Genomic DNA, 27,994 nt, shown 5'->3' on the forward strand with positions numbered 1-27,994 from the left:
GGCCTTCCTCACAGAGGCGGCCTCCCTCACAGACGCTACCTGGAGCCCGCCGCCAGGCCGCTCGCACGCGACTCGCCTCGAGCCGCCGCGTCTTTGCACAAACAGGGACACGCACTGGGGTCCTGAAGGCCGTTCAGACAGGCGCGCCCTGTCCAGGACGAGCCTATTAGCACCTCACCTCACTCGCGGCCTCCTGCCCTTGACGAGCGGTTTCCGGCGGCGCCGCTCCAATTCCACGTGCTCAGCGCACGGGGGAAGCGCGCGCCACCTGTTTAACGGTTCTAGCCCCGCAAGCCTGCCGCGGCTCTCCGGCTCCGCGCCCGAGGCCACGCCCCGTGCCCGCCCCGGGCCAGCCTCGCGCCCCTCGGAGCCGCCTCCCGCCCCGCCCCCCGACGCCGCCACCCGGGTCAGCGAGCCGACTACAGGCTAGAGCCGTTCCCCGACGGGCAGCGGGGCGCTCGGCCTCCAAGTCTGGGCTGAGCGCGGCGACGCTGCTGCCCTGAAATCCTCGTGGATCTTGAGGCGGTAAGTGTCTGGGGAGGATGAGCGACACCAGGGGACGAAAGTCGAGTCCCGCGGTGTGAGGAGGCGGGTGGGCGCCGTCTCCCTGGCCCAACCCCAGAAAAGTTGAGAGGAGGGAGAGAAGCTCTGAGGTGGGTCGGGAAATCTCTGAGGGCCCCTTCGGTCCCCTGTGGACCCTGAAGTGGGAGTGGGATGGGAGTGAGCGCTTTGGAAGGGGGGAAGGAAAGTGTAGGGTGTCTGGGAGCCCGGAGGAGGGCCAAGTAGCCGAGACCACAGCCACCGCCAAAAAAGGAGCTAAGTACACAGCTTCCCCTGGCTCTGCCCTAGCACCTGGTGCCAGGCGGTGGGAGGCTTTCAGGACGATTTGACCCCTACACCTGGTGGCACAGGTTTTCGTTGCTGGTGTTTTAGTCAAAGCTACGTAAAGGACAATTACATGAGTAATCACAGGCACCTATTACCTGGACAGCGTTAGCCCATCTAAATGTTAAATTGTGTTTGTTTTGAGAAATCCCTCAAATGGACCAAAAAGATTTTTTTAATTAATTATAAAGAGAAGGCATGAAATGGAAAATATGATGGAATTCTCTTATCTTCTAGTTTTTTGATATTTTCGTTTTAATTTTTCCTTAATAGTGCAACCAGATACGAGAAACACGAAATGTCTTTCACCACTTGAATCATAAGTGGTTTATTTCTTACTCCCCGAAATGTCCTGTGTGTTACTCTTCGTCTGTCATTTTGTTAGTATGAGCAGTTTACTTACAAGCAGCATTTTGTTTCAAGGAATCCTAACTCTGTAATGTTTTGAAGTTGGAAATTGAGATGAAATTTTATCTGGTTATCATATAGGAAATATACACAAGGTAAATGCAAATATGGACTTTTCATTTCATCATTTCACTTCATATGATCTTATTTCTCAACGGCAGCGGAATCATGAGCACTTTCCAAAGAAGACTAGAATTTGTTAGACTTTAAGTGTAGTACTCAGCTTCTAAAAACAGTGCATAGTATGCTTTACATGCTGTGATCTGTGGTTAGTATGGCAGTATACCATGCCTGTAGCGTGAGGAAAGCACAGTACTCCATAATTTATTTAGTATTCTAAGAAAAATGGTAAATTGAGGAAATGGAAATTATTAGAATGTACCAATTTATTCTGCATGGCTTTATAAATAAATATTACTTTTCATCGTTAATTTTTAAATCAATACACACAGTGTTCACATGGAATAAATGGAAAGTCGGATGTCTTTCTTTTATGTACCAAATAGGCAAAAAGTGTGAACTTTGTAGTCAAATCCTGATGTCTAGCACTTTGTAGCTGGGTGGACTTGGGCATGTCTCTTATTTTTCTAAGTCTCAGGTTTCTTATCTGCAAAGTGGGGCTAATAATAATTTTCTCCCACAGTTCATATTATTGCTTAAAATTAAATGAGATGATATATGTAAGGCATTTAGTATGTAGTAGGACCTTAAACATGGCACATTAATTAAAAAATAAGATTAATAAGATTTTCCCAAATTGGTCAGTATATCTGCTTATTATCCCATTGTATTTTAGAAAATTCTAGGTTTATTGGTAATATTAGGACTGATAGGGCCTGAGAATTCATACTTAGGTGAATTTTTTAAAACAGAAAAGGAACCTAAGATATACTTAGTATTGCCAGATGTAGAATAGCAACTGTAAATAACTGATTTACCAATATTCTATTCATACAACTTGGTCTTTAAAGATGATTTGTTAAGTGTATGTGAACTTGAAAAAAAAAAAAAGGTTCAGCAACCATTTCTCAGCATGTATTAATAGAAAGTTTTTTGGAGATGTTGGCTTAAACTATCCTTTAAAAAACATTTATGCCATGTAAGTGTACATTTACATTTTACAACATTATGATAGGCCCACTACTTGCTACCCAGTGTTGTAGGCAGGATTCTGTTGCTTTGGTAACTGTGCTTTGAATAGTTGGTATCATACATGCCTACTCTAGGTAGTACCAGTGGCTTCAAGCAAAATTTTTTTATCTCTACATACCATGGATTAATCAGGCATTAGAGTTTAAGATTGAACTTATTTTGTATAATGACTTTGTAGTGCAGTTAAGTCTTTATTATTTTTAACTAAACTGAGAATTTGGTTTTGGTTTATGGAGTCCTTCCTTAATTATAATCCCATGAATCAGTTTTACAATAATAATTACTTTACATAAACACTTAACCTTTTTTATTAATAACATGATGGTGAGATGTAGTATGCATTGTAATCCCAAACTTGTCGCCTATAATGTCAATGATTCCATGCAGGCATAGCTCACTTAAAAAAAAAATTAAACAGAATATTGCATGACACCATCTATTCTAATTTCCTTAACTGATATGGATTTATATAAAGGGAGCTGTTGCTGTATCTTTCCTACTGTAAATCAAAAGGTAGGTGGCAACAAAAGAGCTTTTAATTTTTATTTATTTACTTGTGTTGCAAATTCATATAATAGAGTTCTGTAATCCTCAACTCTTGAAAATCCCTAGTTTGAATACTGTGGATTTGCCTTGCTCAGCATTTGGAAAAGACTTAACAACCTACAACTAAATTTCAGCTGAGCAATGAAAAACAAGGAAGTGTGTGCCAAAGTACTCTATTCTATTGTATTCTGATTCACTAGTTTCATATGGGGAACAGGATGGGAAGTGACTACATACTAGTATTGGGGTCTTAACTAAAATAGGTAGGATAAACATCTAATAAAGCAATGTATAGTAGGTTGCTTTTTGGTCCTTATTTTAAATATACTCATCCACATGGAAAATACTAATAAGTATTTAATTATTTATTTTCTGCAGTCTCAAAAAAAGAAAAAGCTAGGTGTGGTGGCTCATGCCTATATTGGAACTATGCCTGCATGGAATCGTTGACATTATAGGCGACAAGTTTGGGATTACAATGCATACTACATCTCACCATCATGTTATTAATAAAAAAGGTTAAGTGTTTATGTAAAGTAATTATTATTGTAAAATTGATTCATGGGATTATAATTAAGGAAGGACTCCATAAACCCAAACTGAATTCTCAGTTTAGTTAAAAATTAAGACTTAACTGCACTACAAAGTCATTATACAAAATAAGTTCAATCTTAAAATAAATATTTATTTTAAGTATTTTTTCTACTTGTGCTTATAACTTTTTTTTTTTTTTGCTTCTGGTTATATCAAGTTGTATTACCCAACAAGTACAGAGAGCATTATTTTTGTTTAGAGGTTGTTAATTGCCATGTTGAAAAACTAGTTAACAAACACATTACAAAGCTGGGTAGGTATTAACTTGGAGTACTTGCTGGTTTATCTCCAAATAGTAGCTTTTGGGGGCTTAGTTATCATTCCTAATTTTGGGAGATTGTTGATAAGTTTATTTTTTTAACTTTTGAATTATATATGTCCAAAGATATTTTAAAGTAGGATAAAGCATTTATGGAAACTTAAAGGGTTACTAACTCTATCTTATACTTGGGGAAACAGTCACTTAGACTTATTATTTGCTTAGTATCATATGGTTACAATTATTTCTGGATAAGCAAGTTCAGGAGCAACTGGAGTTTGACTTTGACTTTGTCTTTTTGGGCATCAAAATTTGGAAATCTTGTGTCCAATATGGGTGTCAGATTTTAGTTGCAATGACAAGGTACTTTATGGAGTTTATTTAGTAAATCTATGTTGCAGATATTAGAATACAAAAATAAATAAGGTCTAGTTTTTATGGCCTCAACTAACTGATAGTCCAATCAAGTTGACATGTAATATATTTATTATGATTTATTTTAGAAAAACTGATAAACAGAATACAGTAGGGACCTGTGGAGGAGGAATGTAAGGAAAGAGGAATTATTATTATTGATATTATTAGTTCATTATTAGAGAACTTTATGTATACTATTTTATTTAACCTTACCTGTTGAGACATAAGGATATTTTCCAAGGAAATGGCAAGAACTTCATCTTGATCTTGACAGATAAATAGCTGTTTGAAGGAAGAGCAACAGAGATAGTGAGGGAACTCTAAACAAACACTTGAATGTCCAGATATATGGTGAAACAACATTAATATTTTGGAAGTAGCATGAACAGGAATTAAAGACTGATTTTGGGGTCAGAGGCTCTAATTTAGACTGTCAAATTGAAGGCTGTTTTACCAAGTGCAGTCTGAGGGAGTTGGTGATGACTTTAAAGGAATACAGGAGTCAAAGCCATTAATTTGATTTTGGACATATTGAATTTGAGGTACCTGTGATAATATATAAATTGAAATATTGTTAAACAATTAGAAAAATATAACTGGAGTTTAAAAGAGAAGTGGATGCTGAAAGTATAAATTAGTGCATATTTATCTTGTAGATAGAAAGCTGCAACCATGAGCATAGATGAATTTTAACTAAGAAGACCAACGTCAAATTTGTAAGAACCCCTACATTTAATTAAAGACAGAAGAAGAGGAATCAGCTAAGGAAGTTAGAAGAGGCAATCAAAGAAATAGGAAACAAATCAAAAGAACGTAGCCAGGGCAATGTAGTGAGACCCCCATCTCTTAAAAAAAAAAAAAAAAACAGCTGGATATGGTGGTTCATGCCTGTAATCCCAGCTACTTGGAAGGCTAAGACAGGAGGATCTCTTGAGCCCAGGAGCTTGAAGTTGATGCGAGCTATGATTGTGCCACTGCAGTCCAGTCTGGGTGACAGGGTGAGGCTCTGCCTCAAAAGAAAAAAGAAAAGAAATATAGAGTCAGTAAAATTAAGGAAAGAAAATGTTTTAAAGAGGGAATATTTAACTGTGACAAATGCTATAAAAGAAGTCTGAGTGTTGCATATTAAATGCTTTTTTGTGTTTGTGTTTTCCACTTTAACTTATAAAATAGGTGTCTTTAAAGAAAGTTGTGGTTATCTGTATATATGTAAACATCTTGATTGTTTTGCCCAAAAGATAACAATGTGTTTTTTCATCTTCAAGTATGGAACCTCAAGGTCTTTGTGACAATGGAAACCAAAAAATTAATTGGTAAACCGCTTCAACCAGCAAGACCTCTTCGTCATCTGACTTCTCCACCAGGTGAGTAATAGAATGTACAGTTCTTTAAATATTACTTTATTAATAGCTAATATGTATTTGAAAGGCTAATATATACAGTAATTGTTTCAGATAGATATTTAAAGAGATCGTGAAAACTAAGAGTTTATAAGTATTACTGAAAGAAAATGATTTGTAATTATCTACCAATCTATAGTCTTATAGACCAACAAAGGGAAGAAGAATAACCCCTTGACTGAAAGTAACTTTGTGTGTGTGTGTTTTTTTTCATGTCTCCTTTTTGTAGGCTTCCAGTTTCTGATTAGAGTGATACTCCCAGTACAAATTGTGCCCTGTGATTATGATCACTGCAGGGCAATCATGCTGGAGAGATAATTTAACCTTTTAAAAGAATAAGGGCATACCTAAATGCAGAAAAAAAGGATTAGCATAAATCTTAAAGATTCTGTAGTAGTTGTGTCATACTTGTGCTCTGATAGAGGTTATGGCTATGTTTGAACTGAAACATATCTAATTAAAAAATTTTATTTTAAACATTCTAAAATATTTTTCTTTTACCCACGAAAATATTCTTTTGGACAAATTATTGAAATACCTGGTATTTAACTTCTAAATTGGAATATTAGGTCTTTTAATTATATTCATTACTTGTTGCCAGAATGGCTCCTGTGTCTACTTTAGGTGATATACATACAACTTCAAAAAATTTTTCTTAGTCTGGGTATTCAACTGAATTAACTTACTACTTAGGAAAATGTAGATATTTTATTGAGTCTACAAATGAAGCAAAAAAGGTAGAAGTGTCACCAGTTTCTTTCTTGTGTTCATTTTCCCATCATTGGATCCTTCAAGGAAGATAATCTCCACATTGGTCATGTTTGCTTCAATATGCCTGTGACTTAGGTCAGATAAATGAAATTTATGGATCTTTTGGGACCATAGCTGAGTAATATTGATTCTATATACTTCTGGTGCAGTAGAAGCAGTTGGGTAGGGTCAGGTCTCAAATTTTATCCTACAGGAAAGAATATAAAGCCATTGCAGCAGTTCTTTTCTGTGACCAGACTTTTTCCAGCAACTCCCACACCACTTCATCTCTGCAGATCCAATTTTTCACTGATTTCTCTCCAAGATTGTTACATGGAAGAATGAGAATGAGGGAGAATACAAAGTGGGCAGGTAGCCCTGGTATCTTATTTAATTGTATCTTCTTAAGATCCAGACAGCAGAGTAGGGAATTATTAGGCAGAAAAGTCTAGTAAAACAGAAATTAACTCTGGTGTTTCTTCACACACTTACATACTCCCTGGCCAATGCAGATCCCTAAAGGAATTATCTACTTTTTCTTTAAGATTCAGATTCAGATTTAATTACTTCATCCTGTGAAACCTATGTGATACCCCAAATTTACTCTGCATGCCCTAGTACTTTCTATAAATCTCTCAATAAACTTACAGTTTATCAAATCGTATCATTATATATGAGCTTGTCTTTTAAAATGGACTGTGAACTCTTATCTCTGAACTCTTTTCATGTCTATATGCCCATCCTTTTAATACAGCATTTGACATTTCATAAGGTTGGATGAATTTTGAATACAATTCAAAACAGTGCCAAGAATATCCTGGATACTTAAGCTTTTTAGTTGATGATATTATTTATTGAAATAATAGTTATATAAAATCATTTTTCTCTCTCCTAACAGGAGCAGTGTTCCCTTTCAACTTTCAAAATGAATATCCATGCAACACTCAGTGCAAACAAAGTGGAGTTATTAGCAGAGTAAGTCTTAGAAATTAAAAAGAAATATTATAGATTGGAAAGTAACATATGTTAGATGGCTATTGTGTGCCAGATACTATGCTTTATATACTTACTAAAAATTTATTGTATATTTTAAGCATATGTTAAAGAGAATGTAACATGCATTTATCTGTCACCCAGCATTTTCAAATCTAAACATTTTGCTATATTTGCTTTAAAAAAGTTTAAAGAAAAAAAATTAACATATAGTTACAAACCCTATATATATGCTTCTACCATCCCATTTCCTTACCATCCTGCCCATAGATAACTATCTTCAATTTGTTCATTTTTCCATGAATATATTTGTACTTTTGCTATGATAAGTAGAATTGTTTTAAGTTTTACATAAATGTGTTTTTGTCATTTTTGCTTTTACATTTTATTAAAAATTTTATTTTTTTGACTCGCCAGAAACTTTAAAATTCAAAATGTATAAAATGACATTTATTGAAGTTTCCCTCCAATCTCTGTCCCAGTCACCTATTTCATCTGATCAAAAGTAAGCATTGTACCAGTTTCTTATTCAGATGCATTATACTAGTTTCTTACCTAGATACTATTTCTTTCTTTTTTTCTTTTTTTGAGATGGAGTTTTACTTTTGTTGCCCAGACTGGAGTGCAATGGTGTAATCTTGGCTTACTGCAACCTCCACCTCCAAGGTTCAAGCGATTCACTGCCTTAGCCTCCTGAGTAGCTGGGATTACAGGCACCTACCACCACGTACAGCTAATTTTTTTGTAGTTTTAGTAGACATGGGGTTTCACCATGTTGGCCAGGCTGATCTGATCTCGCGCTTCTGACCTCAGGTGATCCACCCGCCTAGGCCTCCCAAAGTGTTGGCATTACAGGTGTGAGCCACTGTGACCAGCCTCTAGATATTATTTCTTATCCAGGAATAGACTATGCATGCCCAACCATAAGTATATTCATAAATGGAATACTAGGCAACTTTACAATTAATAAAGCAGTTCAATATGTGCTGATACAGAACAATCTTTTAATATTTGGGACTATGCCACATTTTTTTTCTGTTGATGGCACTGGTTACTATATTATAATAAATGCTACCATGACTGCCATCTATATGTTTCATTTTTACATGTTTGAGAGGTTCTCTGTGTCATAAAATTAGGATAGAATTGCTAAGTGCTCTTAATTTCAACTTTTAGATACTGCCAAATTACTCTCCAAAGCAATTTGTATGAGCAGGGGCTCTGATTTTTTCCTACGTCCTCACCTTGCTGTTGTCAAACTTGAACACTGGGTAAGACAGTGGATGGGAAATTATATATTTTGGTTGGTTTAATTTTTAATTCTCTGTTACTTGTGAAGTAGAGCATCTTTTCATATGTTTAGTTTGATCATTGGGATTTTCTCTTTCGTGAGTTGCCAATTCATATCATTATCCTACTTTTCCTGAGTTTTCTTTTTTTAAATTTATATGCCTTTAAAATACCTTCTGGATTCTAATTATTTTTCTTATGTTCATAACAAATATTTTCTTTTCCAGGAATATGGTCTGTGAGAGTCATTTTTTTTTATTTAAAAGTTTTAAATATTAATATCATATTATCAATGTTTTTCTTTAGGATTTCACTTTTAAGAAGTCTTCACAGTCCCGAAATTAAGATATTTTCTTGTATATTCTTCCAAAAAATTTAAAGTTTTGCTTTCATACTTAGGTGTATAGTCTACCTGAAGGTGATTTTTTTGGATGGTGTAATATAGAAATCTAGTTTTTTGCCTATAAGCAACTGATTATAAAGCATGATTCATTGAATAATTCATCCTTTCCACACTAATTTATAGTGGAATCTTTATTAGATAATAAGTTTTCATGTAGCTATATCTGTTCTAGGCTCTTTATTCTGTTCTAGTGATCATTTTCATGTGTCTGTATATCAATATCATGATGTCTTAATTATGCTGGCTTTATTAAAGTTTTCTATAAGTCATAGAAATGTTTTATTTGTTCTGGCAGCTAACATTTCCCTAATACAACAGTAATATTCATTCCTTTTTGGAACCGTTGACCTTCTTTTACTTTATATGTAAAAAATTAATATGTTAATATTGCAGTTTTATAGAGAAAAATCAAATTATGGAATTAAATTACTTCCAAACATACAATTTTGTCTGCTGCTTCCATTATAATGCAAAAGTTGTTAGAACCTATGTTAAAGATACTTGATATATTTTTAAATCACCTTTATTGAGGTGTAATTTACGTACAGTAAAGTGAACTCATTTGTTCAGTGAGTTTTGGAAATATTTATCCCATGTAATGAACCCCACAATGAAAATCTTCCATCTTCCTCAAAAATGTCCTTATGTTCCTTTGCAATCATTTACTACCTCCACTTACACTAACCCCAAACCCTCTTTCCTGCTCCATACATCCATTGGTCTGCTTCTTTTAATGATAGATAAGTTAGTTTTGACTCTTCTAGAGTTTCATATAAATGAAATGAGATAATATGTATTCCTTGGTGTTGGGTTCTTTTGCTCAGCCTTATGTTTATGAGATCCTTTCATGTTGTATATATAAGTAGTTGGATTTTTAATGTGGAATAGAATGCAACTGTAAATATAAAACAATTTGTTTATTCATCAGTTGACAAACATTGGATTGTATCCAGTACTATGTTTCCCAGTCTACCCTGCTAGTAGGTTGTCAACTGGCTATTGGCTTGGAGCTCAGCTAGTACTATGAACTGGAGTGAGCACTTATGAATGGCCTTTCCCAGTGGCTTGCACTTCTTATAACACTACACATAGGTTCTAAGACTAATGTTCAAAGAAACAGGAGGTAGAAGTTGCCAGTCTCTTAATACGTGGAACTGGAAACTAACACAGTGTCACTTCTGACACTCATCTGGTCTGATTTTCCTTACCTATAACACAATGATCATAACACTTGCCTTATTCCTTATAGGATAATAATAAATGAGATAACATATAGATGATCACTGTGTAAAACTTTTTGTAGGTATACTTTTTATATGCTACTAAGATTTAAAATAATCATTATTTAAAAATTTTAATATGTACAGACATGACAAAGTACAATTTTACCTTCAAATTTGATTTTCGATCTTACATTTAAGTCGATGTTAAAAATTAGTGAAGTGTGCATCTGCTAACATTTCCAGAGACTAGAAATAGTTTTTTATTTGTATAATACCATTTTATAGTTAATTAAATACAACAGTCTAGAAGATCTTTGGAGAACCCAAATCACAGACATTTTCCATTTTTTCTATCTCTGCTTAAAAATAAAAAGCTCTACTACAACTTGACTTTTATCTGATGACATTCTTGACGAAATAGTGAGAATTATCTCCATGGACTTTATTGTGTCATAGCATTAGATAATTAGTCCTCCTGCCTTTAGGTGGAGTAGCTAGCATTTACAGAAATTTAATTTCTGTATAATTCATCAATACAATGATGGAGCAGAGATATTTATTTTTCAGGATAAATGCCTCCTCCAAAGAAACCTGCCTTCATGATTTATCTTAATTCAGGGATGGTTTGCAAACTGACTTTGTCAGCATAAGAGGAGATCATCTCTCAGGGGTAGATAGTTATTGACCAAGTTTATAAAACTGATTTATAAAATCAGAATGCCAATTATTTTTTAATTAGAAATCTTAACATCTTGTGTTCTGGGTTCCTTTTATTGGTACAACCGGTGTATTGTTTACTTCTAGGGAGATTTATGGATAGCTACATTGAATCTGAATATTTCCTGGTGAGCATGGAATCAGAAGAGAGGGATTTAGGTAAAAATGGATTTTTAAAATATCATTAGATTAGTTGAGCCAATCTTATAATAAAGATGCTCTTGCAAGTGAGACTGGAGAAACTCTGTACTAAGGCATCTCTCTTTAAGACATAGAGCTATGCCAGTGTTTCTGATTTTCTTTGTCTCATCAGATACATCAATTTTTCTTATTTATCTTATTTCCAAGGCATTTGATGAAATAGTCCATATGCCTATAAAGTGACATTAGCCTCTACTTCAGATATTTAAAAAGTAAATAGTATTATTGCAGAATTTTTGTGAATAAAAATGTGTTGTTTTCATCAATTAAATTTTTCTTCTGAATGGCATTTTTTTCAGGAAAATTTTTTTTAATAGCTATGGAATTATTTATCTTTAGGACAACAACATTCATCCTTAGTTTTATTTTCCTTTTTAATAATCATAATAATGTCAAAAAACTATAGAAATATGTGAATATATTTTGAAAGATGTTTTTGTTGCTCATTTTTAATAAGCAGACTTAGAATGATTGCTATTACTTAGCCCCCACTAAATGGATTGACTAATACATTTATTATTAGGAAAATAATATTTTTGGGTAGTTAAATAATAATAATATTTTTGGGTAGTTAAATGAATTATATACAATTTTAAAACCTAAGTTAAAAAATTACTTTCTTCATGTTCAATAGTGTAAGACGAATGGAATACAACCCTTTTCACAAGGTCTTAATGAACAGCAGCAACATCAGTCTCCAGTTAAAAAAGGTAAAATTTTATCACAATTCCCAATTTCATCATAGGATGTCTTAGCATTCATATAAGTTAATATTATTTTATTGCTCAGATCCAAACCTATGTAATATGAAATTTTATTATATATTTTTAGATTGATTTCTATTTGTATAAGTCAGGCTACCAGTTTGACCGCTTTCGAGGAGACACTGGAATATAATCGCATCAACAAGATAGAAATTTATTACTAGATTTTCTATATCATGTAAAATTCTGAACTGTCATAATGATTTTTCCCTGTAAAGTTTCTATTTTCCTATTGTTCTTTTACCTTATTGCTATGCCATCTTCAATACATGGCTTTCATCTCATGGCCTCAAGATAACTGCCTGTACTCCTGCCATCATGTTCCTTGTGTCGCCATTAGGAAGGAGGGAAGGGGGAAGGAAATTCACCTTTAGAGTATGACCCAGAAGTTGCACATAGTACTTCCACTTACATCCCATTGCCAGAACTTGGTCATGCTGTGCCTACTGGCAGGGTAGACAGGGAAACATAGCCTTTGGCAATACAGTCAGTTAATTCTATTACTGATATAAAAAGAAAGAACTGCTCTAGGGGAGAACCAATAGTTTCTCCCACAGTAGCTATTTTAAAATAAAATAAGATTCTTTAATTTAGTTTCCAAATTTTTGTCAATCAATGTATGTAGTTTAAAAGTTTGACATACGAAAATACCATTAGTTTTTTCTTCTAATATTTATCATCATATTTCTAAATACAATTATTTTCAAATTTCTCGATTTTAAAAAACTATATATTGATGTTTTATCTTGGTAATTGAGAACTTAAGTTCCTTTGCTTCTTCACCTTTCCATCTCCTCACCATGTAATTATTTCACAAGTTTCAAATAAAGTGTTACTCACTCTTTATACTATTATGACTGTAAAATATAGCTGCTTAGCCAAGAGGTGCATATCTTCCTTTTCATGCAATTAATTACTTATTCTAGAGCTAATGGTTACCTTATTTTTCTGTTATCTATTGTTAATTCTTTTCCTAAAATGCTCTGACAATTCTGTCACACTTGTTTATATTTATGCTCAAGTATATCAGTTCTTTTTTTCCTTAGATGGGACATTCCTTTCAGAATACTCCATTATCCTATTCCAATATGGACTAGTTGTCCTTTAGTACTGCTGTGCAGCTATTTTTTCTGCAGTGGACCTTTGCTATTATCTTGGGATATTCCTTTATGATCCTTTGGTTTCTTTTTTAAAAAATTGAAGCAGAGTTCACCCATTCACCATTTTAACAATTTTACAATGTACAATTCAATGGCTTTTAGCACATTCACAATGTTGTGCAACAATACTACCAATTCCAGAACATTTTTATCACCCTAGAAAGAAACCTCATGCTCATTAAGCTGTTACTACTTTCTCTCCCCTCTGCCTAGGCCATGTGGTAAACACTAACCTATTTCTACTTAGATTTAGCTATCTGGCCATATTATATATAAATGGAATTATATAATATGTGACATTTTTCCATTTATTTTTAAATTGATATATAATAGCTGTGCATATTTTATATCAATTAAAATAATTGGGCACATGTGGTATTTTGATACCCATGTGCAATGTGTAAAGATCAATAAGGGAAATTGATATATCCATCACTTCAAACATTTACCTTTCTCTTGTGAACAATATGTGATGTTTTGTGTCTGGCTTCTATCACTTTCCATAAGGTTTTCAAGGTTCATCATGTTTTAGCACTATCAGTACTTTATTTCTTTTTATGACTAAAAAATATTCCATTATATGAATTATGTCACATTTTGTTTATCCATTCTCAACTGATGCACATTTGAGTTTTCACTTTTTGGCTTGTGTGAATAATATTGCTGTGGACATTTGTGTATGAGTTTTTGGTTCAACACTTGTTTTCATTTCTCTCAGGTATATACCTAGGAGCAGACTTGCTGGTTCATTGGTAATTCTGTGTTTAGAAGGAACTGCCAAATTTTTTTCACAGCAGTTCTACCATTTTACATTCTTAGTTGCAAGGTACTCAGGTTTCCAATATCTCAATAGCCTTGCGATTATAATCTCTTTTTATTGTAAGCAATCCTAATGGGTGACAAGTAGTATCTCGTTGTGGTTTTTATTTGTATTTTTCTTATGATTAATTATTTTGTTTTTTGATGTACTTGTTAGCTATTTCTATTTCTTTTTTGAAAAAATGCTTTATTCAAGTTGTTTAACAATATTTTAACTGGGTTGTTTGTTATGCAGTTGTTTTGTTATTGAGTTGCAAGACTTCTGGATATTAGACTCTTATCTATTATCTATTCTCCTCCTTCTTCTTCCTGCCACCCTTCTCCTTCCAGTGTATGCATGTGTATTTATATTGTCTTTTCATTCTCTACTGGCGCTTCTCTTATTCTCTTGATAGTGTCTTTTAATGCACACATTTTTTAGCTTTGCTGAAGTTTAACTATTTTTCCTTTTGTTTCTCATGTTTTTGGTGCCATATCTAAGAAATCATCGCCACATCTAAGGTCATTAAGATTTACTCCTGTTTCCTTCTAAGAGTTTTATAGCTTTAGCTCTTGCATTTAGGTCTTTAATTTATTTTGAGTTAATTTCTATATATCATGGCAGATGAAAGTCCACCTTCATTGTTTGTCGTGCAGATAACCACTTGTCCCATCATAATTTGTAAAATATACTGTTCTTTTTTCATTGAATGTGTTTAATATGTCTATTCCTGGATTCTTACTTCTGTTCTCTTGTTTTATATGCCTGTCATATAAAACATGTTATATGTCAGTACCACACTTTTTTAATTACCATAGCTTTGTAGTAACTATTAAAATTGGGAAGTGTAAGTCTTCCAAATTTGTTTTTTTTTCCAAATTGTTTTGGCTATTTAGGGGTCTTTGCAATTTCATGTGATTTTTTTTTTAAGATCAGTGTTTCCATTTCTGCAAAAGAGGCCATTAGAAATTTGATAGGGATAGCATTGAATCTATATATCACTTCAAGAGGAATATCGCCATCTTAACAATATTAAATCTGACAATCCATAAACATAAGAAATCTTACCATTTAGGTATACTTTAACTTCTTTTAGCAGTATTTTATAGTTTTCAGTGTTCAAGTCATGTACCTTTTGGTAAAATTTATTCCTAAGTACTGTATTATTTTCTGATGCTATTGTGTATGGAATTTGTCATTGTTCATTGATCATATATAAAATAAATTTATTTTATGGGGGGACATTACTATGAATTTATGAAAATAAAACATATTATGAGAATATTGTGAACAGATAGTTGTATGCCAAAAAAATTGATAACCTAGATAAAACAGAAAGATTAGGAACACAGAATTTACCAAAACTAACTCAGGAAGAAATAGAAAATTTGAATAGGCCTATAGCAAGTAAGAAGATTGAATCAGTAATTAAAAACCTCCCAACAAAGAAAAATTCAGGACTTAGATGGCTTCTCACTGGTAAATTCGACTAAATATTTAAAAAACAATTAACACTAATCCTCAAACTTTTCCCAAAAAAATGAAGAGGGGAGAACACTTCCAGTGAGGCCAATATTATTCTGATAGCAAAGCCAAAGACATCAGAAGAAAAGAAAACTATAGCCAATATCCCTTCAAATATAGATACAAAAATCCTCAATAAAATACAAAAACTTTACTATCAACATAGTAAAAAGATTATATACCATGTTCAAGTGGGATTAATCTCAAGAATACAAGGGTGAGTCAACATATCAAAATTAGTATTAATACACCACATTTATAGAATTCGGGGGAAAACACATGATCATCTCAATTGAAGAAAAAGCATTTGACAAAGCCCAACATCCCTTCTTGATAGAAACTAACATGACAAATATATATATGATAAACTCACAGCTAAAATCATCCTCAGTGGTGAAGACTGAAAGCTTGTCCCCTAATATCAAGAATAAGATAAGGTGCCTGTTTTCACTGTTTTTATTCAATGTTATGCTGAAAGTTCTAGCCATAGCAATTAGGTAAGAGAAAGAAACAAATGACATTTAAATTGGGAAAAATGAAGTAAAAGTATCTGTATTCACAGAGAACACAGTCCTATACAGATGATCCCCAGCTTAAGATGGTTTGACTTAAAATTTTTTTATTTTATAATAGTGTAAAAACAGTATCTGTTCAGTAGAAACTGTACTTTTCTGCTGATGCTGGATGCCACTCCTAGTCAGCCATACATTTTCGTCTTTTCCTATTTTTAACTTGAAATAGGTTTATTAGGGTATAACCCCATTGTAAGTTGAGGAGCATCTGTATATATAGAAAATCCTAGGGAATTCACATGGACTATTAGAGCTAATAAAAATAAATTAAACAAAGTTGCAGGATGCAAGATCATTGTTTATGATTTTAGTAATTTGAATCATTTTTTTCCTAATCAGTCCTGGTAAAGGTTTGTTTGCTTTTATCTTTTCAAATAATCAACTTTTGGTTTTGCCAGTTTTTTCTGTTTTCTTTTTCGTCTAATTTATCTTCACTCCGATCTTTATTATTTAGTTCATTTTTTCTATTGTTTGATTTAGTTTGCTCTTTTATCCTAGTTCCTTAATGTGTAATGTTAGATATTTAGCTATGCTATTTCTTCTTTTTTAAAATAGACATTTATAGCTATAAACTATGCTCCAAACATTGTTTTTACTGCATCTCGTAAGTTTTGATAAGTTCTGACTTTGTTTTCATTTGTCACATATTTTCTAAGTCCCCTGTTTTTTATTCCTTGATCCATTGGTTAAGAGTATGTTTTAATTTACATGTATTTGTGAATTTTCCAGTTTACTTCTGTTTTTGATTTCTAGTTTTATTTCAGTGTGGTCATAGAGCATACTTTATATGATTTGAATCTTTTTAAATTTATTGAGACTTTTGTGGCCTAACATATGAGTTCATCCTGGAGAATGTTCTATGTGTGTGGAACATGTGTGCTGTAGTTCCATATGTGCTTCAGAAGAATCTATATTCTGCTGTTGTTGGGTAAAGTGTTGTATATATGTCATTAGATTAGTTGGCTTGTAGTGGTGTTCAAATTCTGTTTTCTTGTTGATCTTCCATCAAGTTTTCCTATCCATTATTGAGAATGGGATATTGAAGTCTCCAGTTATTAATGTTGAAATGTCTATTTCTGTGCTTAATTCTGTTTTTCTTCCTGTTGTGTACATATGTGCTTATAATTGTTATATATTCTTGATGAATTGATGCTTTTTTCATTTTGTAAATGTCCTTTGTTGTCTCTTATAACAATTTTTGTCTTAATGTCTTTTTTTTATCTAATATTAGTATACTCACTCCAGCTGTCTTTTGATTACTGCTTGCATTGAATATCTTTTACAGTCTTTCACTTTCAACTTACTTTCATCATTGGATCCAAAATGAGTCTCTTGTAGACAGAATATACTTAGATTATTTTTAAATATTCATTTACCAATTTCTGCCTTTTATAATAATTGAAAAGTTTAGTACATTTACATTTAATGTAATTAACTGAGAAAGAAGGACTTAATCCTCCCATCTTGCTGTTTGTTTTCTATATGTCTTTTTTTGTTATTGAATTCCTCCATTACTATTTTTTGTGTTTAATAGATATTTTCTAGTGTACTATTTTATTTTAATTTTCTTTACTATATTTTATATGTTCCTAGTTGTTGTGTTGGATATTAATATAATTATAACAAACTAGTTTGAATTAATATCAACTTAGTTTCGATGTTATATAAAACATTGCTCCTATGTATATCTCAAAACTCACCTTTATGTTGTGCTTTCAGCATTTTAAGTATGTCATCCCATGACTTCTGACATCAATAGTTTTTGATGTAAAATCAGCTGTTTATCTGATAGAGAATCCATTGTAACTGAGGAACTGCTACTCTCTTTCTGACCTCAAGATTTTTGTTCACTTTGATAGATTGATGATGATGTATCTATGTGTGAAGAATCTCTTTTAGTATACAGATAGATGCTCCTTAACTTATGGTAGGATTACTTCCCAATAAACCCATCATAAGTTGAAAATAAGTAAATTAATAGAAGAGTCTTTGGCCCAGAAAGTCTTTGGTCAGAGTATTACCCATGCTTAAAGACTGATAAATTGAACTGCTTTTATATAATCATAAAGTCACACAGTTGTAAGTCAAACCATCATAAGTAGGGGCTGTCTGCATTCTTTGTACTTTATTGAACTTCTTGGATGTATAGATTCTTTTTTTGTTGTTAAATTTTGTAAATTTTACTCTACAGTTTCTTCAAATATCATTTTTTCTCCTTTTTCTCTACCTTTTCCTGGGACTCCCATTATATATTTGTTGGTATGCTTGATCATAAGTGTCTTAGGCTGCGTTCATTTTCTTCTTTTTTCTTTCTGCTCCTCAGACTGAATTACTTTTAAATTTGTTGATTCGTTCTTCTGCCTGCTCAAACCTGCTGTTGAAACCCTCTCATGAATTTTTCATTTTAGTTATTGTACTACTCAAGAATTTTAATATTTTTTTCTTATAAGTTCCATCTTTTTATTGGTATTCTCTATTTAATGAGACACTTTTAGAAATAATTTTCTTCAGCTCTTAAAGCATGTCTAAAGTAGTTTATTGAAAGCGATTCTCTAGTAAATTCAATGTTTTGGCTTCCTTAGTGAAAATTTCTATTAATTTCTTTTTTCCAGTGCATGAGCCCATACTTTCTTTATTCTTTGCATGCTTTATAATTTTTGTTGTTGTAATTGAGAACTGGACATTTTGAATGTTGTAATTTAGCTGCTCTGGAAATCAGATTTTTTTCCTTCCGTTGGATTTATTGTTACTCTTTGTAGTAGTAGTTGTTGTTGGCTTAGTGACTTTTCTGCATGAATACTGTAAAATCTATAATCTTTGTCATGCAGGACCATTGAAGTCTTTGTTCTGTTATCTTAGTGGTCAGCTAGTGATTTGACAGAATTTCCTTCAGTACCTAGAACCATACCAAACTGAAAAACAAAGAAACACCTCTTTAAGCCTTTGCATAAGGCCTCTTATTTTGAGGTATTGCATCAATTCTGCCTTCACCTTCATTGTCTGCTTGCTAGGAATCTGAAAGTCAACTAGGAGTGAGTGCTTAGGATCTTTTCAAACTTTTCTGTGAGCATAAGCCTAGTTTTAACATGCATGTGAGCTTCTAGAAATAATATCTGGGATTCTGTCAGTGCCCTTCTTCCTCAAAGCATCTTGTTATTAGCTTTTCCTCCCAAGCTTTTTTGTATGCCTAATGTTTGCTCCAACTGTTATTCCTTGTCTCAGGTGGAAGCAGCTAACACATTTTCCTGTATATGTTTGGACAAATGGATTTTGGGTAGCAGCCTTAATGCTGGGAGAATTCTTAGGTGTGAAGTACAGGCAGGCTTCTTGAGATGGTTCTTCAGGGAACCACCAGAAAGGTCAAAACAAATAATCATAGTTTTTTGAAAATAAAGTCTACACTACTCCCTCCAGTTCTGGGAACCTGTAAAAGTAATGAGGGCTGTTGTCTGCAAGGCCATGACCTATCTGGGAAATAGTCTCAGGTAAGTTGCATGCCACAAAACTTTTCCCAAATTTAGCTATTTTTTTCTTCACTAAGCATTCCCCTGGTTTTTACAAGCTTTGGGTTGGATTCCAGGGTTCTGAGAAAATTGATTCTGACAGCTTTTATGAGCTTACTTGTTTTTGTGGACTGAAAGACTTTTACAGTTCTCTGCTTGGCCATTTTCTCTGACAACACTTACCTCCATTTCTTGAGTTCTACGTTTTCTTCTTTTTTGATTTATATCCTCGTTTTGCCCAAGTGCATTCTCCAGAAGTTTCATAAAAAAAGGATATTGGGTTGTGAATTCTTTGAGTTTGTATATTTGAAAATATCTTTATTCTGTTCTCACACTTGACTGATGGTTTAGCTATATAGAATGTTCCAGATTAAGGATGAACCTCAAAAATGTTAAAGAAGCCAGACCCAAAATTTCAGGTAAGTTAATTTTTGCTTAATGTATTTCAGAACTGTGTATTAGGAACAACACATTGATAATTCCTACCTTTTAGTTGATAGGAAGATAGGATAATAATTCAAGCCTTATTATTCCTAGTCTTTGCATGTGTATTTTTTCATATCCATTTACTTTCAACTTATATATCTTTTTATTTAATGTATGTCTCTTGAAGACAGTATATAGTAGGGTCTTCTTATTTTTTAAATCCACTCTGTCAATTTGTAGTCTTTAATGTAATGTTTAACATGGGGGGTCAGAAAACTATGGCCTACAGGCCAATTCCTGTTTTTATAAATAAAAATTTATTGAAACATAGCCACACCCTTCATCTATATATTATCTGTGGCTGCTTTTGCTTTTAACAGTAATACATATTTTTAAAAATAAAACATAGAGAAAAAAGGGAATCTGTTACACTTACCTATTTACCATCTCTTTTGCTCTTTATTTCTGAACAGTAAAGTCTCCATCTAGTATAATTTCCTTCAGCCTGAAGAACTTCTATTAGCATTTCTTGAAGATCACATCTGCTGGTGATGAATTCAGTTTTACTTTATATGAAAATGTCTTTCCTTCACATGCATTCATGAGGGATTTTTTTCCCCTACTGGATATGAAATTCTCGGTGACTGTTCTTTACTTTAGCACATTAAAAACATTATTCCATTGTCTTCTGGCACAACATATAATCTGGGTGATCATTTCTGGTAATCATTTCTGATGTGAAATCTGCAGATATTTGAAACATTGTTCTCCTTGAAGATAGGGGCCCTATCTTGGATCCTATTCATTATTAACCTAGCACAGTTCCTGATACATAGTAAGATGTACAATAAATGAATTTATTTTTATTGTATTAAATGTTTAGTATTGATTGAGACTAGATAGGCTCATTAAGGTTACATTTTGGCAGGATCTGAATTGCCCAATAGTTGTTACTGTGGTTATACTTTATACAAGATCATTTTACTAGACTTGAATAACCAGATGAAAAAAGCCATGTATTTCCCATTTTTCTAATTATATTTCTTTTATTTTTCCTTGGTTACTTGGTTTTCTTTCTGTGTAAAAGGAGAATTGGAGGCAGTAAGATACTTTTCAAAGCTTTTTTTTCTCCTCCTTCTCTTTTGCGTAGACACTACTCATCATTTTATAAGATAATGAATAGAGGATATCTAGAAAGAGATGAACCAAAAAGTGATCTAGATAGTTCTACATTTCATACCATTATATTTGATGTTTAATATCTACAGAGAGAATTAAATACAGCAGAGATTTCCTGTTGAAGCTCTCAAGTGTTTCCATCTGCAGAAAAAAACCAGACTTTCTGCCTGATCATCCCATTGTACTGCAGAAACCAGTAAGTAGTTTTCTAATATTGTATTGTAATATTATATTACAAAAAATTTGCCTTTAACATATTCTAGATTTTTAACCTTCCTTATTACAAAATATAAGTAATTCAGAAAACTGCAAAACTCTAAATGTATAATATAACCAGTTATTATAAAGTAACTCTACCCAAGAAACAGAATGGAATAGCTATATTTTGTTTAAGAAATATTCTTAAATATTGGAATCAAATATTCTTAATTGAATGAAAATATTGTCCCATACTCAAAAAGTTTTAGTTTTTCTATTAAATTATATCATTCACCTGGAATTAATTTTACTCTATGGGGTGGGCGTCGTTTTACCTTTTTATACATGGATTTCCAGTCATTTAAAAAAATATTTATTACTTCTCTGACATCTTCGTGGCAATATATGCATCGTCTGTTAATGGGCTATCTATTCTGTTCAATTAGTTTTTTTATGCAGTATAACAAATCATATCACATATTTTTCTTTAACACGTCTTTGCTATTCTTAGCCCTTTATATTTCTGTGTTTCCTTATCAAATTCCATCTAAATAAATACACATAATAAATACATACATGCATCTTAGGATAGTCATTGGAAAGGACATGGGTTTTGTCATCAGATAGGGCTTCAAATTGTAGCTCCACTCTGTGTGCTCGTAGTTCAGGTTTAGACAACTCATTTAACCTCATTGAACCTTAGTTTGGTTATTGCTGATAAGGATGATAATCTCTGGATGTTAGGATTAATAAAATAATGCAGGGAAGTACTGAGTATGATACTTTTCTCTCATTATGCACTTAGTAAATGATCCCATTCTTTGTGGTCTCTACTTAAGTTTGACTGGAATTTAACTTTGTATTAGAGTTTTCATAAATGCTTTTATTTAGGTAAAGACAGCTATGACTCTACTGAAATGAGACTCAGAATATAGGTATACTGAGAATAGTTCGAATGGGAAATATACACTACTACCTCTTATCTCCATTTTTGGGATTCTAATTCTTTGGAATTCACAGCATTTTTCTCAGATTATAATTTTTTTAAATGTTATGTTGTAAACTTTCTATTTTTTATTATACTTTAAGTTCTGGTGTACGTGTGTAGAATGTGCAGGTTTGTTACATAGGTATACATATGCCATGCTGGTTTGCTGCATCCATCACTCCATCATCTACATTAGGTATTTCTCCTAATGCTATCCCTCCCCTATCCCCCAACCCCTGCTATCTCTCTCCTAGCCCCTCATCCCTGACAGGCCCTAGTGTGTGATGTTCCCTTCCCTGTGTTCATGTGTTCTCATTGTTCAACACCCACTTATGAGTGAGAACATGTGGTGTTTGGTGTTTGGTTTTCTGTTCTTGTGTCAGCTGGCTGAGAATGATGGTTTCCAGCTTTAGCCATGTCCCTGCAAAGGATGTGAACTCATCCTTTTTTATGGCTGCATAGTATTCCATGGTGCATATGTGCCACATTTTCTTTATCCAGGCTATAATTGATGGGCATTTGGTTTGGTTCCAGGTCTTTGCTATTGTGAACAGTGCAGCAATAATCATACATGTGCATGTGTCTTTATAATAAAATGATTTATAATCTCTTGGGTATATACCTAGTAATGGGATTGCTGGGTCAAATGGTATTTCTAGCTCTAGATCCTTGACGAATCACCACACACTCCCACCAACAATATAAAAGCATTCCTGTTTCTCCACATTATCTCCAGCATCTGTTGTCTCCTGATTTTTTAATGATGGGCATTCTAATTAGCATGAGATGGTATCTCAATGTGGTTTTGATTTGCATTTCTCTAATGACCAGTGATGATGAGCTTTTCTTCATATGTTTGTTGGTTGCACAAATGTCTTCTTTTGAGAAGTATCTGTTCATATTCTTTGTCACTTTTTGATGGGGTTGTTTGCTTTTTTCTTGTAAATTTGTTTAAGTCCTTTGTAGATTCTGGATATTAGCCCTTTGTCAGATGGGTAGATTGTAAAAAGTTTTCCCATTCTGTAGGTTGCCAGTTCACTCTATTGATAGTTTCTTTTGCTGTGCAGAAGCTCTTAAGTTTAATTAGATCCCATTTGTCTATTTAGGCTTTTGTTGCCATTGCTTTTGGTGTTTTAGTCATGAAGTTGTTGCCCATGCCTATGTACTGATTGGTGTTGCCTAGGTTTTCTTCTAGGGTTTTTATGGTGTTAGGTCTTTTTTTTCTCATACTGCAGTGGCACCTAAACTCCCTAACTTTAGATCTCTAGCCAGTTCTTTTTAAGGTTTCAATTCTTTTTAAGGAGTTAAAATATTTTTATAATACTTCTGGCACAGGAATATTAAATAAGAAAAAATGTACTTGAACTTTCCCACCTGTTCAACAATCTTTGGGATATGTAATCCATGGTCTGTAAGAATAAATATAATCTTCAGTGCTATATAAACTACAGTCAATTTTTCATTTTTAGACTTTCCATCTTTAATAACATTTTATTGTGTAAATAAAAGCTTGACATACACTTTTTTAAACAAACATACATTACAATTAATTTTACTTTTGATTTACACATTAATACATTTTTTTAAAGCTAGGTACCACAGAAACAGAACAAGAAGTTTGGAATACAATTTAATATATTTTTTAATGAACTACATATATTTTTAAAACATGAACTGTTTTGTTATTTGACAGTTTGTTACTTTAATAGTTTCTATAGTAACATGCATTTACATCTATAAACACCTGGTACATTCACAGTATTTGGTTTGATAAACTAATTAGTAAAAACTGTATTCAATCAGTTGGTATATTAACCTTTTATTTTATTATACAGGAAAACAACCAAAGTTTTAAGTAGCATTTGAAGAACAGATGAATATGAAGATAAAGAATTATTCGTTTTATATTTTGGACATCTGTAAATGAGGTGGATCTAGTAACAATAACTGTAATGGACTGTGACAATTCAATTTATTCTTAATTTTGATGGTTGGCTATTTGACTTCTCTAAAAATGAGAAAGAACTATTTTAAACTATAAAGAATTTTCTAATCAGTTTGAGCTTTGCAGGCAGTTTGCTGCATAAATTGGGAAGTAACACGGGAAAGTAAGAATTTGGTTAGTGAAGTGGTAAGACTGTGTATTTATAATTTGCATGCTATTTGCATTTTTTTTGTTTTTCATCACTTGTAATAATGGAATGGAAATGTAAGTTGTAAAGACTCCCAAATATAAAATATTTGCTACAGTGTATATATATGGTACATACTTTTTTGCTGCTTTTAAAGTTTTTTTGTTGTTCTGCTTCTCACTGATTTTATACCAGCTCATAAATAGATCATTACAGTCTCTCCAGAGGCTTAGAATGATTCAAAATGTTCAATGCATAGTTCTCAATGACAGGAGAGAGAATTTTTTAATAGGGATTTATTTTCAGATATATGATTGGTCTCTTGGTTTTTGATAATAATATGGTCTTAGATTCACAATTACTATCAGAGATTGATAATTTGGAAACAATGGTAGTGAATGAAACTAAAGTTGAAAAACAACTGCTGCTTATGTCACTAATCAGACCATATGAATAGTGGAAGTTGAGCAATTTCAAAGTAAAACATACTTTTATTTCCAAAATAATTTAGGCATATGCAAATAATTGAGGTACATGAACTTTCAATTCTGTAATTTTGTATAACATATATGGATGAAGAATTTTGGGGTTTAAGCTTTAAATTCCTAGAAATTTTATACATTAATTCTCCTTCAGTTTGTCACTTTGGATGTTACTGTTTAAAAAAAAAAAAAAAAAAAAAAGGTTTCTTCCAGAAATATCTGCTGATATATAGGTAAGTGTAAACTTTCCCTAATTCTGTTTCTCAGATCCGTAGGTCTACTGCAAAAAGTTTGTTTCACTGAATTTTGAACTCCTAAAACTAGTACCTTTTTCTTGACTGGTTTTTGATCTTTTTTCCTAGATTCAAGCTTATAGTCCATGTTATGTTTTGTACCTTGGTCTTTTAGTGATGTCTTTTTTTTTTTAAATTACTTTGTTCATTAGGAAAATGGATTGTTTTTTAAATAGAAAAAAAATCTTTGTTAACTATAAACTTATTGTTTACTTTAAAATGAGATATTTATACTTAGGTCCCAGGTTTTTCTTTTTTTTTTTATTCCCTACTCATTTCCTTTTCTACAATAAGTTCCAGTACATATGTGTATGTTAATACACATGCACACATGTTCACATACATACAACTCTCACAAACATGCCCAAATATATGTATAATTTGTATAAGAGCTAGGGTCAGAATGGCCATATAATTAAATTGGTTTGCTTTATTATTTGCCCATTCTCAAGTCATTTTAATTCTTGTTTCAGAATATAATAGAGCATATTCCAATTTGTAATCTACAGACCCCTTCTACTTAGTACTGTTACTGAAAACAGAACCCTTTTAGCAAAGAATACTACCATTCTACTCTGGAAACTGCCTAGTACCCTAAAGATTTGATATGCTTTTTGAACTGGATACTTCAATGGACTAACCAAAGCAATGTTTTAATTGGCTATAATTTGTATTTTTGAAACCATTTACAATGAACATTTTCAAGAAGTGTTTGTCAAAAGTCCCTTAGGTTTTGATCTATTCTTACTGCATACGATCAGTTTGCAGAGACTGTTTTGTTGTATGTCTGTTTGCCTTACATATGTATAGCTTGTTTGATTAATCATTGTATATCTCTATTTATGTCGTTTTTTGCTTTGTATATAAATTAAAAGAGTTGACCCAGGTGTTGTTACACAGTGCTTGTCATCCTTAGAGTTGACCAGAGGCACACACATACACATATATACACACACATATACACACGTGTATATGTATAATATATCAAAATTTCCTACTTATTTCTAATAGAAACTATGAAAGGATTTTAAAATTTTATTTACATTGAATGAGGATTGAGAGTATTCAAAGGTATTGGTAAGAGTTGCTGCTTCATGAATTAGTTTGAGAAAATATTTTAGATCATATTTATACTTAAGAAATACAATTTTATTAGTTTAATCTTCCTTTCTCCTGAGTTTTTCAAAGGGGAAAACCAGGAATATTTTACCTTATATTTTTCCCCAAAGACTTATAATTTCAAAGGAATTTATACTAGAAAATAGCATGGCAATACATTTTTATATGTATTATATTTTCATTAGCAGGGTTTATAACCAGAACAGATTTTTATTACTAAAAATATTTAATTTCTGAGCTTGTCAAGCAGAGTATAGATAATATACTGTCTATAGACAGTTTTATAGGTAGATAGTTTTGGTCATTCTAGTGTTGAAACCAGAAAGCAGATGTCTTCTGTCTAGTACTTTCCCTATTATTTTATGACTTCCCTAAGGTTTTGTGCTTGTTTTATAATTTTTATTTATTCCTTTGGGTTAAAATTTTTTCAAGTATTTTGAAATCCTTATTTACATGCAAATATGTATTTTTCATAAGAAAAGTTAGCTGTCTTTACTGCATACCAAAACTATATGCCATAAAATTTGAATCACATTTTTCCAAAGTAATACTCTCTTCTTTCTTGATATATTTAACTTATATAACAAGGAATTATAATGCTAATAAATGATACAATGTTGCTATGTTACTAAATGGTACTCCAACTTATCACAGAATTGTTCACTTTTGAACAACCAGTTTATAACTTGATACATAGATAGAGATTCTATAGGTTACAGCCAAGGTTGTTTGATGCCTATATACTAACCTTTTAACTAATGTAAAGATAATAGTCATAGGGCTGTTGGGGATGGAGTAGACATTGTTGAAGAATAAACTTCAATCACAGAAAATCTGTCACTTAAAAATCACAAAACGCTGATTTAACCCTTTACAGTATACAACCGTTTACAAAATCTGCCCCATGAAGTAATGCTCTAAAAGTTTCCACTTTAAATATTTTTTTCTTTATCATAACAAATTATTTTTCACAATGTTATTCCTTTATGCATATGCTTTTTTCCACATATTAGGATTTTGTCACTAAAAGGTTTTAGGTTGGTTACAATGTAGCAAAGCATTTAGCATTAAATATTGAGAATAGTGAACTTTGAAAATTGAGCTAAAATTCACATGAATGATAAAGTTACAGAATACGTTTTAAAAGAGTGCACTTAGTAAATATACTAAACAAAAGTATACAGATTAACAACCACAGATAATTTTCTAATTGACATTTTAGATAAGAACACCTGTTTTGCACTTGGAACCATAAAGAAAATGTCTAGGAACATCTAGTTCTTGTTCAGGATCCACCATGAAGCTGAGAAGAGAAAAACATTTTTTTTAAATGATGAAAATATCTTATAGGGCAAAGAAACTTCAAGGTGCAAATTATTTCTAAAGAGACCATTTCCCTTACCTTTTGCCTGCATAATAACTTATCTTTCTAGTCACCATTTCTTGACTATATGAGGCAAGACTGAACTCTTCCTATGCACTTGTTATTTGTACCATATCTTTTGGCACTTTGTTGCAGTCTAAGATTTTTTGTTCTATGTGAGTAGAACTTGTTTTGGCAACAAGATTATAAATGTTGTTCTTACTAGAATCTACTCAATACTGGCAATCGTTTTT

The 27,994-nt window shown here is 32.6% G+C and overlaps 2 protein-coding genes across 2 annotated transcripts in view; one reads left to right on the forward strand and one right to left on the reverse strand.

The window, feature by feature from the left end:
- Positions 1-394: 394 nt before the first annotated feature.
- On the forward strand, positions 395-26,153 carry C16H8orf88 (chromosome 16 C8orf88 homolog). The gene is made up of 6 exons (XM_008982877.5): positions 395-525; positions 5,527-5,625; positions 7,310-7,386; positions 11,873-11,948; positions 21,255-21,361; positions 24,187-26,153. The coding sequence occupies exons 2-6, from the start codon at positions 5,553-5,555 to the stop codon at positions 24,208-24,210; spliced, it is 357 nt and encodes a 118-aa protein (XP_008981125.1). The 5' UTR covers positions 395-525; positions 5,527-5,552; the 3' UTR covers positions 24,211-26,153.
- NECAB1 (N-terminal EF-hand calcium binding protein 1) overlaps positions 23,807-27,994 on the reverse strand; it is a 166,544-nt gene continuing 162,356 nt past the window's right edge. The window contains exon 13 of the mRNA XM_002759058.7: positions 23,807-27,680. Within this exon, the coding sequence (XP_002759104.1) occupies positions 27,652-27,680 (29 nt within the window). The 3' untranslated portion in view covers positions 23,807-27,651. The remainder of the gene's footprint in view (positions 27,681-27,994) is intronic.

Source organism: Callithrix jacchus, chromosome 16, assembly GCF_049354715.1.
Source record: "Callithrix jacchus isolate 240 chromosome 16, calJac240_pri, whole genome shotgun sequence".
NCBI lineage: Eukaryota > Metazoa > Chordata > Mammalia > Primates > Cebidae > Callithrix > Callithrix jacchus.

Coding starts and splice junctions, on each gene's coding strand:
- C16H8orf88 (XM_008982877.5), top strand. CDS start 5,553: ATGGAAACCAAAAAATTAATTGGTAAACCGCTTCAACCAGCAAGACCT. Junction 7,387..11,872: donor AAAGTGGAGTTATTAGCAGA/GTAAGTCTTAGA, acceptor CATGTTCAATAG/TGTAAGACGAATGGAATACA. Junction 11,949..21,254: donor TCAGTCTCCAGTTAAAAAAG/GTAAAATTTTAT, acceptor TAATATCTACAG/AGAGAATTAAATACAGCAGA.